General features: G+C 40.4%; 1 protein-coding gene, 1 long non-coding RNA gene and 1 pseudogene across 5 annotated transcripts in view; 2 read left to right on the plus strand and 1 right to left on the minus strand.

Annotated features, from left to right (window-relative positions):
- LOC136174394 (uncharacterized) overlaps positions 1 to 16,670 on the plus strand; it is a 1,095,937-nt gene that overhangs the window by 23,540 nt on the left and 1,055,727 nt on the right. The window lies entirely within an intron of this gene.
- Positions 1 to 16,670, minus strand: part of IFTAP (intraflagellar transport associated protein) — a 63,663-nt gene that overhangs the window by 16,220 nt on the left and 30,773 nt on the right. For all 4 annotated transcript variants that reach the window (XM_065944575.1, XM_065944573.1, XM_065944576.1 and 1 more), the window contains 3 exons: positions 5,718 to 5,872; positions 4,493 to 4,564; positions 3,059 to 3,125 (listed from right to left, as the gene is read on the minus strand). In XM_065944575.1, the coding sequence (XP_065800647.1) occupies positions 3,059 to 3,125; positions 4,493 to 4,564; positions 5,718 to 5,872 (294 nt within the window). The remainder of the gene's footprint in view (positions 1 to 3,058; positions 3,126 to 4,492; positions 4,565 to 5,717; positions 5,873 to 16,670) is intronic.
- On the plus strand, positions 16,409 to 16,533 carry LOC136176114 (U6 spliceosomal RNA; annotated as a pseudogene).

Below are 16,670 nucleotides of genomic sequence, written 5' to 3' on the forward strand. Positions count from 1 at the left end.
AAGAGGGAGAGGGAGAGAAACTGATACCTTCATTAAAACTGGAAGTACTGGAAAGCTTGAAAATGAAAATCAAATAAGGCTGCCAACCTTCAAGCAGGAATCACTTGCCCATTTTCATTCAGTGAAATCAACCACAACACAAGTACATATGCTGGTCAAGACATTTGTACAATACAGTGTAATTCTGAACACCAGACTTCAAAACGGTCTCTTTGACCGTCTGTACTCATCCAGAGAACAGGCTGGGCCAACTGAGGGGGACAGAAATAAAGACAATCAGAAGATTCTTCCTACTCTAAAGGGCAAAAGATAGTAACTAATTGTTGACTCTTCTGGGATCCCAGGGTCTTATATAGCCTGCCAGGCTCCTCTGTCCATGGGATTTCCCAGGCAAGAATACTGGAGTGGGTTGCCATTTCCTTCTCCAGGGAATCTTCTCAACTCAAACCAAACCAGAGTTTCCTGCATTGGCAGGAGGATTCTTTACCACTGAGCCACCAGGGAGGCCCCTATAATAATTAACTCCTATTCCAAATAATAATCTTTCTGGATATGCATGACAGTAACTAACCAGGGTAATTATCTTGTCTCAAAAGAGGAAAAAAAAGTTAATTTGATGTCAAATAAACACAGGGCACTGAGCTCTGTGGTGAAGGTTTCCTTGGACAACTGGTCAATAGCACGCCACTGGGTTGGCTGCTTGGAAAAACTGTGTCCACCTGGGCTGCTGAAACAACAAGCTAAATCCCAGGACTGCATCAGAGGCCTGAATCTTGGAGAATACTTATGAAAATGAAGAAGATGAACAAATAAAGTCAATGGTAGAAAAACAATAGGCAACTCACTTCCTTGTTGCCCCAGGCAAATCAGTTGTTTAAACAATAATGACAGAATCTAATCAGTAAGCCTCTCAAGCTTCCAAAATTATACAAGTAACTTGCCTATTTAAAATGTCACATTTCCCATCTGATATAAATATTTACCTTCTGCTCATATTCCTGAAGTGTAATACAAATTACAAGTGTAATACAAATTAGACCCAAAGATAAAACCCACCTTGGAAAATTTCTTGTGTTTTTTTTTTCTTTCAGATGATCCAGACTGTACATTATAAAAACGGTGAAGCCTGGTGGTCTTTTCAGTAATTGGAATAGATCACTGAAGACTTGATTGCTTTTTAGCCTTGACTTTTCACATTATTTTACACCTCAGAAGGTCTTGACTAGCTCATCCAAGTCCACGGAGACTTGGTTCAGCCTCAGTAAGCTTTTATACACAAATGAAAAACTACCTGTCATCAAATTTCTGGAAAAATCATACTAGTGAGACGTTTTTATGCAATCTTTTAAACAAAAGAAACAGACCTAATAGTAATAAAAAAATAACTTAAAAATGTTTAAAGGAAACAATGTAAAAGTAGTTGAAAAAGACTAATTTTAAAATACTGATACAACCAAAATCAAATTTGCTGGCATGCAGGATTATGTCCGTATACAGACTTTCTAACTATTGGCAAGAAAAGTAACCACCACAAAAACTGTTGTACCCTCCTGTGAAATTAGTTTTATGTTGCAAATGTACACATGCCAACTTCAAGTGCCAACTCCAAGTACTACCCACAGAAGAACTATAGTTCTTCAGAATCCCCTGGGGGAGTGGTTAATAACACATCACTAGATGTCACAAAAGACCTTCTGAATTAAACTCTTTGGGGAACAAGACCCAGAAATCTGCTCCCTTCCCCCAAATTACCCAAAACCCAGAAACAGTGTGCTTGCTCTACAAATTTGGATTCCTCATAAATCCTTAGCAGTACCTTATAACCCAATCAGAACCCCTAAACTGCTCTTATAAAGAAATTCAGAGCCGCATAAAGCACTGAAGTTAAGAGAACCTCTCCCAGGAGTCTGTGATTCCCTTAGATCTCTCATCTCCCTTAAACCAAGTAAGCAAGGGGGAGAAAAATCTGCAGTTTGCTGGTTAATAGACTGCTTGAGAAACGATCCCTTCAGTGGAGTAGTGTTATGTTTGGAAGCAGAATAAAAATGTTAATTGCTTCCAATTACCAAAGCCTCTCAAATTCAGGGGGAACAGGAGAAGCCAAAGCAGAGGCTTATGTAGACAATTTACAGACAGCAGTCCACAAACCAGCTACAGCCTGCACTTTAACTCCTGTGTGATTAGAAAGAAGCCCTCCTCCCAACAGTAATGACCACAGTGGCTGTTTATGACCACCTAATGACAACAACCACCACCAACCAACTCCCCTGTGGAAACTGCCCCATGGAAACATTCAACATTTATTTGGAGCTATTCTTGCATATTAAATTAGGAATGAGAGTTTTCAAAACAACTCAAATTTTGAACATATTTCAAAGCTCTGTGGAGCAACAAAGGATACCTATGCTTACACAGAAATGTTAACCAGGAGAGGAAAAAGGCCTCAAAAACGTCATGGACTACATACATGTCAGCGGACAGCAGGCTCTCTCAGCCCAGCCTATGTAGGAGAACAGCCCAGAAAAAAAAATTCACAACATAGCTTTAGTTTCAAGTGTTTGGCTTACATATTAATAAATATTTATAAAAGCAAAGATCTGGATTTTATTTTCTTTTTTGTTTATTTTATGACCAACTCTCATAATGTTTATAATGAACTGGTATTTTATGGAGCATTTGAAACTAATCTCAATTTACAGCACAACCCAGAAATTCTAAGAAATAAGAGTTTGACTTAAATGGTTCTACTTGAGACAATTATCCAAAAATCAATCATATGGTAAACGGGAAATGGTAGGAAGAAAATCTTTATTTCTTTTAAGACCAAAGACTTTACAACCTTCAACAAGCTTTGTTTGACCTTTCAGCTGAAATCTTTATTAATAAAAAAAGAGACTGCAGGACTCCGGTTTTCTGTATCTCAGGGAAAGGAGAGGTAAGAATTGCACCCCGCGCCCACCCACCCGGAAAAAAAAAAAGAAAAGAAAAGCTGTCTAAAGTCTTATGTGTAGTTTCTAGAAAGAGATCAAGCAGTGTAGAAAGGAAACAGAAAACATACCCTTGCTCAGTTGGGGATTAATCTCTTCATCCAGGTCTAAATCTTCTATATCAAGGAAATTGTCTACCTAGAAAAGGATTAATATCATTTTTAAGCAAATCAGACCTAGAGGGGAAAAAATGCAGTTAAGAATCAATGAATCCATTTCTACAACACTCAAGTGAGCAACTGAATCCAATTTTCTCATTAACTTTTGAGGCCCAGCTAGAGTTCTTTGTGTTCACTGTGCTTTCCCAGAAACATCTGAAAGAAGCAGTAAATTTAGAAGCTGGCCTGGATTTTGTAGGCACCATAATAAGATCTCTAGGCTGAAAGAGAAAACACAGTCTGGGGAGTTTTTGAAAAGTTTTTGTTCCTGATTCTGTCCCAGAATATATACCACCATCAAGACAGTCCAAAGCGGTGTCTCTGTCTCTTGTTTTTGTTTTATTGCTTTTGTTTCTCGGGCCAGTGATGGTGGTGGGTCTGACTATTCTCATAACAGTGTGCTTTAAACTCCAAAGAGACAGAAGAAACTAAAGAAAGCAGGAGAGAAGGTTCATTCGAAACAAAATCATCCTGCCCCAGGTAATCACAAGAAAGGTGAGCAGGGCCAAAAATCAAGTGTTCTCTTTCGAGCAAATAAAACTGAAGATTACTTCAAAGGTAAAAAGCAGAGCAAATGACCTTTACAGACACAATAGCAGCATTTCAATGAAAAACTATTCCACGTAGAATACTGCTTTCCACAGCAAGCTGACAATGAGACGTTTTAGATTAACAAAATGTTAACACTTCATACATGAACTGATTCATCTCAGGTGAATATCAAAGAGTGTAAATTAAAACAATGATTTCACCACTGGCAGACCTAGCAAAGACAGGATGTCGAAACGCCTTTTACGCTTATGATCTAAAACATGTGCATAACAAAATACTGTAAAATTATAAATTAAGATTTCATCATTGGAATTCAAAACACAGCCTAGGTCTTTCTTCCCCACTTTACTTATCAGACCATGGCTTTTACACAGGAATTAAAAATGGTAGCTTCCATTGCTTGTAAGTACATAACTGCAGTTATTTTTTGACATCCAAGTGACAGCAAAAAACTTCTCTTCCAAATGATGGTTTAGCGCTAAAACTTGAGAATCTGTTATATTGTCATTTCTCTTAATGGTGTAAGTCCAGGGGAATAAGTCATGTTTCTCTATTGAAGCATCATTTCCATTTCCAAAGCTTTGAGGAAGAAAGATCCAGAACCTAGCCAACCAAGATAGTTGAAGATAATCAAACATCATTTTTATTAAATCAAACACCATTAAAAAAAAAAAATCATATGGACAAAATATGCTGAATTTTCCAAATTTTTATGGGAGACAGCAAATGAATCCTGTGAGGTTTTTGTGCTTTTTTTGGGTTTTGGCCATGGAACAAAATTGAATCATGCCTTACCTTCACCTCCCCTGCTCGGTTCAGATCACCTTGAAAGAAACTGCCAGCTTTTTGGCCATCATCTATCATTATCTGAAAAACAAGACAAAAACCACTGAGGACATATTGATGGGAACTTGAAATAACCGAAAATAAAGGAGCTGATCTTGGAGCCCTTCAGGCACAAAACTCCCCTTCCAGTTTCTGTTCACTAGCTATGCTTGATGGACCATCACACCTTAGTGACCAGATTCACCAAGTCACAGTGGTAGCCACGCAGTAGGCTTCAGGAGCTCTGACTTCTCCTGTCCTCTAGACCCATCCACAGTGCCATTTAGAGTAACATACTTCCCCTCAGTCTTCTCATGCGTAAAACAGGAACACTCCCCACTCATCACCCCAGCTCCCACGCCATCCCAACAAGCCTCCGAAGGACAAATCAGAGCACGCTAATACAACATTTTCAAGTTATTAGGAGAAAGTACTGTGAAACAATTCTTTGTCTCTCACATGCTGGTTAAAGAGTCAACAGAAAATGTAATTCCAGTTGCCAGTGTTTGCCAGCAGACAGGAAATCTTCTAGAGAAAAAAAAAAAAGTTTTGTCCCTTAATCGTCTCTCTAGAACAAGTTACAGAAGTAAAGAATTATAGGCCTTCACTGTATATAAACACACTTCTAACCACAATCTCATATACAATTCTATCCACCATATCACAGGGAAGACACGTGAGATTTAAAGTAGAAACTCAAATGGCTTAAAAAAATGGAACAGTTTCCACTAGGATTCCTTGATTATCAAAAAACATAGCTAGGAAGAATGTGAATATAGTCTATGAAATCTTGAAGATCAGGAAGAGAGCATCTAACATTTATCTATTGACCAACTCTTGGAAAAACCAAGTGAACAAGTCTGAAGGACTGAATCCAGGACAGTAAAAGAAACTCCATTTACACAGAGAATTATAAAAAGGAACTCTTTTATCCCAAACAGAAGATAAGCTAAAATATAGAAATAATTACAGGAAAAATCTGTAGATGGCAGATCCTGATATTATCATAAAAGTTGAAATCATGGAATGTAATGACGATTTTCAATAAAGTAATCCAGGGGCTCTCCTTCTAAAATCAGGAGTGTGAGTTACTGACCCAACAACTGTCCAGTGTTTTTTATGTTCTTACAGTCTCTTGCTTTAAATTCATGATGAATTCTTTTTCTCTGCTTCTATAAGTGTGCTGTGGTATTACCTGCTCCTCTTCCGAACACTGTGATGAAGTACGAAGAAACACGGCTTTATTGCTAAGATGGTGATCATTTGGTTCATTTCTCTGAGTAAATTTCATTGAAGTAAAATTGTTTTCTGAAGAATTAGTTCCAAAGGCTTCTCTTTTGGTCACATTATCTGAAATGATAAATTACATAATATTAGAAAACACCCACCACAACCAGTCTAGTTTATTTCGTGTTTATTGAGAATTTTTCTTCCAAAAAGCAACAGAAAACTTTTCAAGGACATCTACAAACTGAATGCTTGAAGCATTAAGTACTCTTAGCCTATAAAGTTATTTCTAAAAATGCATAAAAGACAACACTATTTCATTCACCATTCAACAAACATTAACAAGAGCTTACTATGTATCCAGCATTGTTCTCAGCCTGTGTTAAAAGGTCAATAAAATACAGTATGTGCAAGACTCTTAGTTATTACCCATCTCTATTTTTTCCTAAATTTGAGGGTTGTTTTTTTTTTTTTTTTCAGAAAGAAAAACACCAATACAGTATACTAATGCATATATATGGAATTTAGAAAGATGGTAATGATGACCCTATACGCAAGACAGCAAAAGAGACACAGATGTATAGGAACAGTCTTTTGGACTCTGTGGGAGAAGGCGAGGGTGGGATGATTTGAGAGAATAGCATTGAAACATGTATATTATCATATGTGAAACAGATTACCAGTCCAGGTTTGATGCATGAGACAGGATGCTCAGGGCTGGTGCACTGGGATGATCCTGAGGGATGGGATGGGGAGGGAGGTGGGAGGGGGGTTCAGGATGGGGAACACATGTACACCCATGGCTGATTCATGTCAATGTATGGCAAAAACCACTACAATATTGTAAAGTAATTAGCCTCCAATTAAAACAAATTAATTTAAAAAATTAAAATATGGAAGCAATGTATAGATGATTTTAGAAAATTTGTAAGATAAAAAAATTAAAATTAGGATATCACACATAATCCTACAAGACAGAAACACTGCAAAACAATTTTTTCAGTGACTATTTTTCTCATCTTTTATCTATGCATCCATAAACTCCTAAAACAAAAATGGAACTGTACTATACATAACATATTATAAGTCAACTTGAGAATATTTTTTCCATATTATTGCATATTCTTCTGCATAATTTTAATGACTGTGGAGAATTCCACTGTATATACTTAACTTAGTTTATTTAACCAATTCCTATTCTCAACTATTTAAAACTATAAACAGTAAGTATCTTTGTACTAAATCTTTGCACATTCATGATTATGTCCTTAGGATAAGGAAAGAGTCTAAGATTTCATCCTAAATTAAGAGAAAATTATGATAACATGATGCCATTAACAGAAATGTGGGGGATAAATTCAGATGAGAGAGGACAAATTAACCTTTGCCCCAAGTTGCATTTGAGGTGCCAGAGGAAACTGAGGGAAATGTACCAGAGGCAGCTGCGAATGTAGGCTAAAACGTGAGAGAGAGATCACAGCAACAGGTAAAAGAGCTAGTGAGCCAAACCACACTGTGGTCATGGTTTAAGTCATAAAATTATTTTTAATATTAGCAGTAATATTAAAATAAATAAGGGTTAATGCTTACTTGAGTGTCAGACAGTCTTTTATACGCATCTCATAAATCTCATTTAAACCTCACCACTGCCGTAGAGGTAGGTACTGTTAGTATCCCCACTTTTCAGGCCTACAGAGAGCCTGAGTAACCTGTTCAAAGTGACACAGCGGGTAAGTAGCCAAGTGGGGATTTGAACCCAGTCCTTACTGACCACTTACTGTGCTGTGCAGCTTAATTGGGACAGTAGCATTGACACAGATACACCACCACGGGTACAACAGACAGCTCGCGGGAAGCTGCCGTCTAACAGGAAGCTCAACTCAGGGCTCTGTGACCTAGAGGGATGGGATGGGAGGTGTGGCCAAGAGGAGGCCCCCTGAAATCAGTGGGACTTTTGTTCTAATGATCTCAGCCTGGTGCAAGGTAGCCAGGATCCTCTGTTTCTAAATACCTCATCTTTGGTAGAATGAAGACTTGTAGGGCTGTCTATAGGACGTTTAATACAGAAGTATTATTGGGGAGCAGAGGTAAGGCTGCATATTCTTACATGTACACCCATGGCTGATTCATGTCAATGTATGGCATTGAGACCCTATGGACTATAGCGCACCAGCTTCCCCTGTCCATGAAATTTTCCAGGCAGGAATACTGGAGTGGGTTGCCATTTCCTTCTCCAGAGGATCTTCCTCCACCCAGGGGTGGAACCGGCATCTCTTCAGTCTCCTGAATTGGCAGGCAGATTCTTTGCACTTGGCACCTGCGAAGCCCCTCCTTTAAGTCTAGCACAACCTAAGTCTAGTATTTCCAGAGAAAATACTGTGTACTCAGCACAACACTACTGTAATAATCTATTGATTTACATATTTGAAAAGCACAGTGATGTCTGGGAAGAACAGATGCTCTCTAAGGACAAGTTCTATTTGTTCTTGTAATCACTCAGTGTACTCCTCTGCCGTTTCCAATAAAACACCAGGTTATTTGACAGACAGCCAGATGAAACTCCTTCAAAATAAAGAGCAAAATATAATGAAGTCCTGGTTTCTGACGCTGATGTGGAACGACTGTTCAGGTCTCAGATCGAACAAAACTTCTCATTCACTCTTTTAAAACTTCTTCCTATTGTACACACAGAGCTTTCATTTTTAAAACACCAAAAGATGCAGGAAAAAAACTTGTTCTCTATCTGACTCAACCTACAGTTGAAGACTCCTTCCTAAACCTTGAAAGTAGTTTCACAAGAATACTTTACTCCAAAGACTCTGAAGTGCTTCTTACAAAGGCTTTCATCATTTTAAAAAACAAAAGCAAAAACATTAATCTCTGGGCAGAATAAGATAGGGAAAAAGTTCCTTTTCAATATGATAATGACAAAATGGCAGATGATGGCACAGCCCAGGATCTAAAGTGGCCTAAAGCCTGATTCGAGTGCCAGATGCTGCCTCCCAGAGTGCTTCTGGTGGCGATCCAAACATCCCATCCAAGTGTGTTGTCTCATATTCTTCTGTTTCTGTTTTTCATCAGAGTCTTTCTCCACCCTTTCATCTGATCCCTAATGTTTCTTGCTTTGAAATAAGTGTCAGACATAATACACTTTAGAAATATAACAGCAATATTTCAGAGAACAAGTAGGTTTTGAGACCTGAAAGAGCATTTCTTTTGGGTATTTCTGAGTCAAAACTTCAATATACATGAAACAAAGGTTGGGTTTTTTTTTTTTCCCTAAAAGTTTCATTATTCTGAAGCAGTGGAATTTCAATTTTCTTTTGATACCAAACAGTCAAGCTTCCAACAGATTTTCCTTACAAGGCTACCAACTATACCTATTGCGTCTATTTTCAGGCCAAAGAAAAAGTTTACACTCCTGGAAAAGGGTTGAAAATACTGATACCTTGGTAAATTAAACACCTATCATAAATTGACTGTATATCTTTCAGATGAAAGTGATCCATTTCAGAGAACTCGGTTTCGAAAGAAATTTTTTAAAATTCAAATTCCCCCATTCAAAGGCTGGACTAGTGTCCGTGAGCTGAGAAGAAAGTTTAGGCTTCTGGGAAAGTTTTCAGAGATCAACCCAACCAACATTAGAATTCACGATCTAATCCTCTTGGCAACCCCTAAGGGTCTGTTTTTCTGCACCATGGTCAACAGCGATATAAATCAAGAGCATGCTCCCAGTCATGAAGTGATATTGAATACGCTGCCATAAGGAAGAAAAATTCATGGGGGGTTGCAAAATTCTGTGCAACCCCGGGAAGCTGCATAAAGCCTTCTGCCAAGAGCGCAGGAGATAAGCATTCATGCTTGTAACAAGGTTGGGTACTTTGAAAATCAGGGGGGTGATTTTCACATCACATTCCTAGCCTAGAGCAATGTTTCTCTGGACAATATCTGCTCTTCATTTGCCCATCCAAACTGCCTCACTCCACTGCTTCTTGATCACGTGTTCCTCGGTATCTGGCCTCCCCTGGAGCGAGAGTCATTAGGATTAAATAAGCAATTTAAAAGCCAATCAATCATAAATCAGAATAAATCCAAAGAAGCTAAATTCAGCAGACAACGGTTTTGCCTAAATTCCCTTTTCAGCGCTCTGAATTCCAACTGTTTCAAGTTCTTCACTGGAAAGGGTGCCGGGAGGAGGGACTTGCCTCAGACTGGCCAGCCAGAGATCACCGTGCTTTCCCCGAGGCTGGATGGTAACTGACTCATTATTCACAGTCAGAGCTCTCAAGTTGCCAGGACACAAATGACAACGCTAGCTCAGGGGAAAAAAAAAAGTGTGTCAAAAGTCCAAGATGAGGGACACAAGAGCAGTTAAGTTGACATTTTTGTAATGTCCAATGTTAGGTGCTTACAGGGAGGAAAAAAAAAATGTGAAGAGAATGCAAAGTTGCTGTAAGTTTATTTTCAGGGAGAAAAGCTGAGTGGTAGTTGAATTATGCAGTTCATTCGACCCAGAGGTGATATACTGAGCATAAAATATGTGCAATGTGATCAAGATGGGGAGACCCAGTTCCTGCCCTTACAGAGTCTACAGACTAAGAAGTCAAGCCAGGTGTGCAAACCACGCAGCTAGAACACAACTAAGGCAGAGGGTGGACTTCCCTAGTGGCTCAGGGGTAAAGAGCCCACCTACCCATGCAGGAGACGCAGGATGGATGCCTGGGTGGAGAAGATCATCTGGAGAAGGAAATGGCAACCCACTTCAGTATTCTTGCCTGGGAAATCCCATGGACAGAGGAGCCTGGAGGGCTACAGCCATGGGGTCACAAGAAGAGTCGGACATGCCTTAGCAACTAAACAACAACAACAAAAGGAGAGGTTGTAAGGGGATGTGGAGTTAGAGCAGGGTGAAGTCACGGCTGGTTTAGGAGAATCACAGAGGACTTCACATAGGAATGGGGAGTCTGAGCTAGACTCTGAAAAATGGCCACGATTTCAGCAGGTGAGCCCTGCGCAGAGCTATCCCACAGAGGGAGAACGGCACAAGGAAGAACCACCACACCTCCAGGAAGACAGGAGCACATACTGAGTGAGGCATGGAAGGCCTGCTACTTACAGGGCCTGACAAAAACTCTGCACTATACCAAGGCCCTAGGAAGTCATAATTAGACCATGCTCTAAGGAAATGAACTGGATGGAATGCGGCAGAGTGCTTTAGATACTGGAGGTGAAAAGTACGACGTTACTGCAGCGATCCAAGTGAGAAGTAAAGGAGGACTCAGTAACGGGAGGTTAAGAAAGGAAAAAGAGCTCACAAAGTGGGTTCTTCTTGTGTTTCCAGAACAGAAATGAAGACACTGTCTCCAAGTGGCTATGCTTCCTCCCTCGAGATATCTCAGAAGGTTCACCTGATCTTTCCATAGCAATCTGTACTATTCTCTTAATTTCATTTGCATGCCCTAGGTAAACAAAAACAAAAACAAAAAACAGTCTCTGTGGTGGTGGTAGGTATTACAGCATGCTTGCAATCTGTCAAATGAATCACACGGTGGTACAAGAGGCTGCATATATCATCCCATAAGACGAGTTCACCTTACCAACAGCTTCATTCGAGGCTGCAGAAGGGAGCTGGCCTAGCGTGGGTGCAGATGCAGCATATGTGAGCACAGCTTCCCTGAGCTCTCAGAATCCCTAACAGGCTGACCCCTGTTAGTGACACTGTCTGTACAAGGTAGGGTACTGTGGCATCTGGGAAGTTTGTTTTTTTCTTGTATCACAGTCTTTCAGTTCAGTTCAGTCGCTCAGTCGTGTCCAAATCTTTGAGACCCCATGAATCGCAGCACGCCAGGCCTCCTTGTCCATCAGCAACTCCCTGAGTTTACTCAAACTCATGTCCATTGAGTTGGTGATGCCATCCAACCATCTCATCCTCTGCCGTCCCCTTCTCCTCCTGCCCTCAATCTTTCCCAGCATCAGGGTCTTTTTCAATGAGTCAGCTCTTTGCATGAGGTGGCCAAAGTATTGGAGTTTCAGCTTCAGCATCAGTCCTTCCAATGAACACCCAGGACTGATCTCCTTTAGGATGGACTGGTTGATTCTCCTTGCAGTCCAAGGGACTTTCAAGAGTCTTTTCCAACACCACAGTTCAAAAGCATCAATTTTTCGCGCTCAGCTTTCTTCACAGTCCAACTCTCACATCCATACATGACCACTGGAAAAACCATAGTCTTTTCAAGTCTATGCTACTGCTGCTGCTGAGTCGCTTCAGTCACGTCTGACTCTGTGTGAACCTATGGACTGCAGCCTGCCAGGCTCCTCTGTCCATGGGATTCTCCAGGCAGAAGTACTGGAGTGGGTTGCCATGCCCTCCTCCAGGTCAAGTCTATACACATATGGTTTATTTTCTTGGTAGGAAATAATTATGACAAGCAGGACCCTCCGAGTCCTTCAGACAGATCCAGAGTCACAAGGCTAAATGCTCATCCAGTGAAGAACTCAGGTAAGCATCTAGGTGTCCATAACTCAGGTAAGCATTCAGGTGTCCGTGAAGAGTAACTCTACCTCCATAGCTTCATTGAGGTATATTTGCAGAATTCACTTAAGTGTGTTGTTGTTATTCAGTCACTAAGTCATGCCAGACTCTTTGTGATTCCATGGACTGCAGCACACCAGGGTTCCCTGTCCTTCACTATCTCCTGGAGTTTGCACAAACTCATATCCTTTGAGTCAATGATGCTACCTAACCATTTCATCCTCTGCCACCCTCTTTCTCCTTTTGTCTTCAATCTTCCCAGCATCAGAGTCTTTTCCAATGAGTCAGCTCTTTGCATCAGGTAGCCAAAGTAATGGAGCTTCAGCTTCCACAGAAGTCCTTCCAATGAAAATTCAGGGTTGATTTCCTTTAGGATTGACTGGTTTGATCTCCTTGCAGTCCAAGGGACTCTCAAGTCTTCTCCAACACCACAGTTTGAAAGCATCAATTCTTCAGCACTCAGCCTTCTTTATGGTCCAGCTCTCACAGCCATACATGACTCCCGGAAAAACCATAGCTTTGATTATACAGACCTTTGCTGCAAAGAGATGTCTGTTCTTTTTAACATGCTGTCTAGGTTTGTCATGCTTTCCTTCCAAGGAGCAAGCAGTCACTTAAGTGTACAATTCAATAATTTTTAATAAACATATGGTGTTGCCAACCATCACCACAATCACATTTTATATCATCTCCATCATCCCCAAAAGTCTCAGATATTCATCTGCAGTCACTCTCCATCCCTACTGCCAAACACAGGCAACCACTAATCTACTTTTTAAAGCTACAGAGCTGCCTTTCCTAGATATTCCATATAAATGATACCTATTCTCTTTTGTAGTTGGCTTCTTCACTTAATATGACATCTTTGAGGGTCATTCACATTGTAGTACATATTAGTATTTAATTCCTTTTTATAGTCATGAACTATTTCATTATCTTCATAGACTTTTTTTTTCCATTCACCAGTTATTGGACAGTTGGACTGTTTCCACATTTGGCACCCCTTGATTCAAATACTGAGTTTGATCCAAAGACTACCGTCATTAATCCATTTCCTTTGTGGTGCCAAGACATGTTGAAATCAAAACAAAAGTCAACCACAGGGTTCCAGCTTCCCTTCACACCCCAATAAAGGAAGAAATGTGTATATTAATTGAAGCTACATAACTCTCTGATCATCTTACCATCTCACATGGTCACAGACTTAGAAACACGATCCTGTTCTCTCCTCCAAACATACTGAAATCATCTGCAACTGCCTTTCTTTAATTTTCCATGGTTATCTCTTCCTACTACACTGTAAGCCTAAGGAGAATAGGGACCTTTCTGTCAGAAACTTACTCACAGTTCCTGAAAGGGAAATATCCTTTCCCCATTCCTAAGGACATGTAACGATTAAGCCTGGAAGGCGGACTGACGCAGTACACTCCACCCAGCGAGATTTCTGTGTGTTCTCTACCATGCTAGGCTGGAAAATTAGGAATTGAGAAAGTTAAAAGACATGACCTCTGCCTAAGAGAAACAGAATTTATCTCCTTAAAACTTTTACTCACTCAAAAGCATAACACTTTGCATATCTTTCAGCCAGCATTTCTAAGAATTTATCCAAAAAAATAATTATGTGGGCAAAGATTTCACTACAAAGCCAAAAATGTCTGATCTCTTCCCTTGAATTTTTTTTTTTACTTAATCAAGGCCTTACGTTTTTGCATATCTTTGAACCAGCATTTCCACGTGTAAAAATTTATTCAAAGACCATAAATAAGAAGGGTGCAAAAATGCAGCTACCAAAATAATAATAATACAATATGACCAAAGTCACTCAAGGACCTGCAAAGCTATCCATGCCTCGTCCACCCCCACCTCCACAGTCTCTGACATCAGCTCTCCTCCTCTCTCCCCTGATCATGCCACTCCGGTCATTCTGGCCTCCGCCCTGTTCCTCAGCCAGGCCGGAACTGCTCTCACCAGGCCTCTGCACTGCTGTTCCACTGGCCTCGAGTGCTTTTCCCTCAAGTCTCTGCTGGCTGAACTCCCTCACTTCCTTCCAATCTTCATTCAGATTTTACATTCCCGTGTGTGCTCAGTCGCTTTAGTCGTGCCCAACTCTTTGCAACCCCACAGACTGTAGCCCGCCAGGCTCCTCTGTCCACAGGATTCTTCAGGCAAGAATACTGGAGACGTTGCCATGTCCTCCCTCCAGGGCCTCTTCCCAACCCAGGGATCCAACCCACGTCTCCTGCAGCTCCTGCATTGGCATGCAGATTCTTTACCACTGCGCCACCTGGGAAATCCAATAACTGTGTACATATATACAAATTCACCAAAAGAAAAATTCAAGAAGGATATGTAATATGCCCCTGGTTTATCTCTTAAGACACAGGATTATGGTTTTATTAATTGGATTTAGGTTTGCCTACATGAAACAGGTACCCAAAGTAACAACTGAGTAAACCAGACGGAAGTTTATTTCTCACTCATGCAATAGTACAGATATAGATAATTCAGGGTTAATGTGGTTGCTCTGCTCCACAAAGTCATCCTAGAACCCAGGCTCCTTCTATCTTTCTGCTGTGCCATTTTTAAGGAACCACCCTTCTCCACATGACCCAGCAGGAAGCACCCTTGCTCCAGGCAAGAGGATGAAGAAAAGAAAGGAAAGCAAGGGTGTCTGCTCCCTCTGCTACTCGCCAAGGTTTGGCTTAAGCCACTGAATGCAGGAAGCACCAAAGCAGAGCAGCTGAAACATGACTTTTATTTCTCTCTCGTTTTACTCCTCACGGGGCAGGAGGGCAGGCTCTGCTCCAGGAGACGACGCAGGGATCCAGGCGGCCTGGGTGCCCTGCCATCCTCAGCACAGGGCTTCCACCTCTGGGCCTACGGAATTGCTCCAATGACTGCCTAGTTCCAGCCAGGGGAAATGAAACAAAGAGAGTCCAGGGCATGTTTCTTAAGGATGTGACTTCAAAGCTACACACATCAGTTCCCCTCTCTTCTTACAGGCACATACTTAATCAAATGGCTATACCCAATTGCAAGGGAGAAGGAGAAATGTAACTTTCATTCTGAATGACCACAGAGTAGCTAAAATTTTTACTGCCGGAGAAAGAGTATGTTTTTTGTTTTGTTGTGTATGTGCATATGTTTTGGTGCCTCTCTGTATTTTCTAATTTCCTACCATGAACCAAAAAATTAAACATTCATTTATAGATGTGAAAAGCATTTTGTTTTCAAACACTCAATTCAGGGAGAATACCTACATGCATCTCCTTCCTTCTTGAGAAGACTTTCCTCAAAATACTGAAGAAAAACATACGTATATGGTATTTTACAATTACATGCTTGAATATTTTGGACAAAAGTTTCCTTTAGCATTTAACTTTGCGGTCCCTCTTTAATTTTTTTTAAATTTATTTATTCTTAATTGGAGAATAATTACTTTACAATATTGTGTTGGTTTCTGCCATACATCAACATGAATCAGCCATAGGTATACACATGTCCCTTCCCTCTTAAACCTCCCTCCCACCTCCCACCCCATCCCACCCCTCTAGGTTGTCACAGAGCACTAGATTTGAGCTCCCTGCATCATACAGAAATTTCCACTATCTATTTAACATATGTAATGTATATGCTTAAGTGCTAAGCTCTCAATTCACCCCACCTTCTCCTTCCCACACTGTGTCCACAAGTCTGTTCTTTATGGGTGGTCCCTCTTATATATCATAGTTACCCCAATCATAAATTTTTATGCTTGACCAAATTTTTAAAACTTACCAAGTAGCTTCATGTATGAAACATAGAGCAAAGTTACCAAAAGTACAAAATCATTGATGGGCATTTCCTAGAAGCACACATAACAAGATGCCTTCATAGCCCCAGTGGCCTCCCAAGTCTCCTGCCTGTGCACTTACTGACGATAAAATACTCAAACACTCTTCTGGTAACAACAGAAGAAGACAGGAGACTTCTCTGTGATTGGGTAACTGTGGCCTACAGATACACTATAACCCTTCAGACCGGGGACAGAATTTATGCTGAACCAAAAACCACCCTAAAAGTTTGTAAGCGATTGTATATTCACCACTGTATCAGATTGGCAAGATCAAAGTAAAACCATTCCTATAGTGCTCGCTTTGGTAGCACATATACTAAAATTGAAATAATAGAAGATCAGCTATTAAATAGGAGAAGCTCAGCATGGCCCCAGGGCAAAGATGTCATACAAATTCATGAATTGTTCCATATATTTTTGCAACTAGACAATATCATACAAAGTGAAGCAAGTCAGAAAGAGAAAGACAAATACCATATGATACCATTCGTATGTAGAATCTAAAATATGGCACAAATGAACCCATCTACAAAACAGAAACAGACTCACAAACA

Source organism: Muntiacus reevesi, chromosome 9, assembly GCF_963930625.1.
Source record: "Muntiacus reevesi chromosome 9, mMunRee1.1, whole genome shotgun sequence".
Taxonomy (NCBI): Eukaryota; Metazoa; Chordata; class Mammalia; order Artiodactyla; family Cervidae; genus Muntiacus; species Muntiacus reevesi.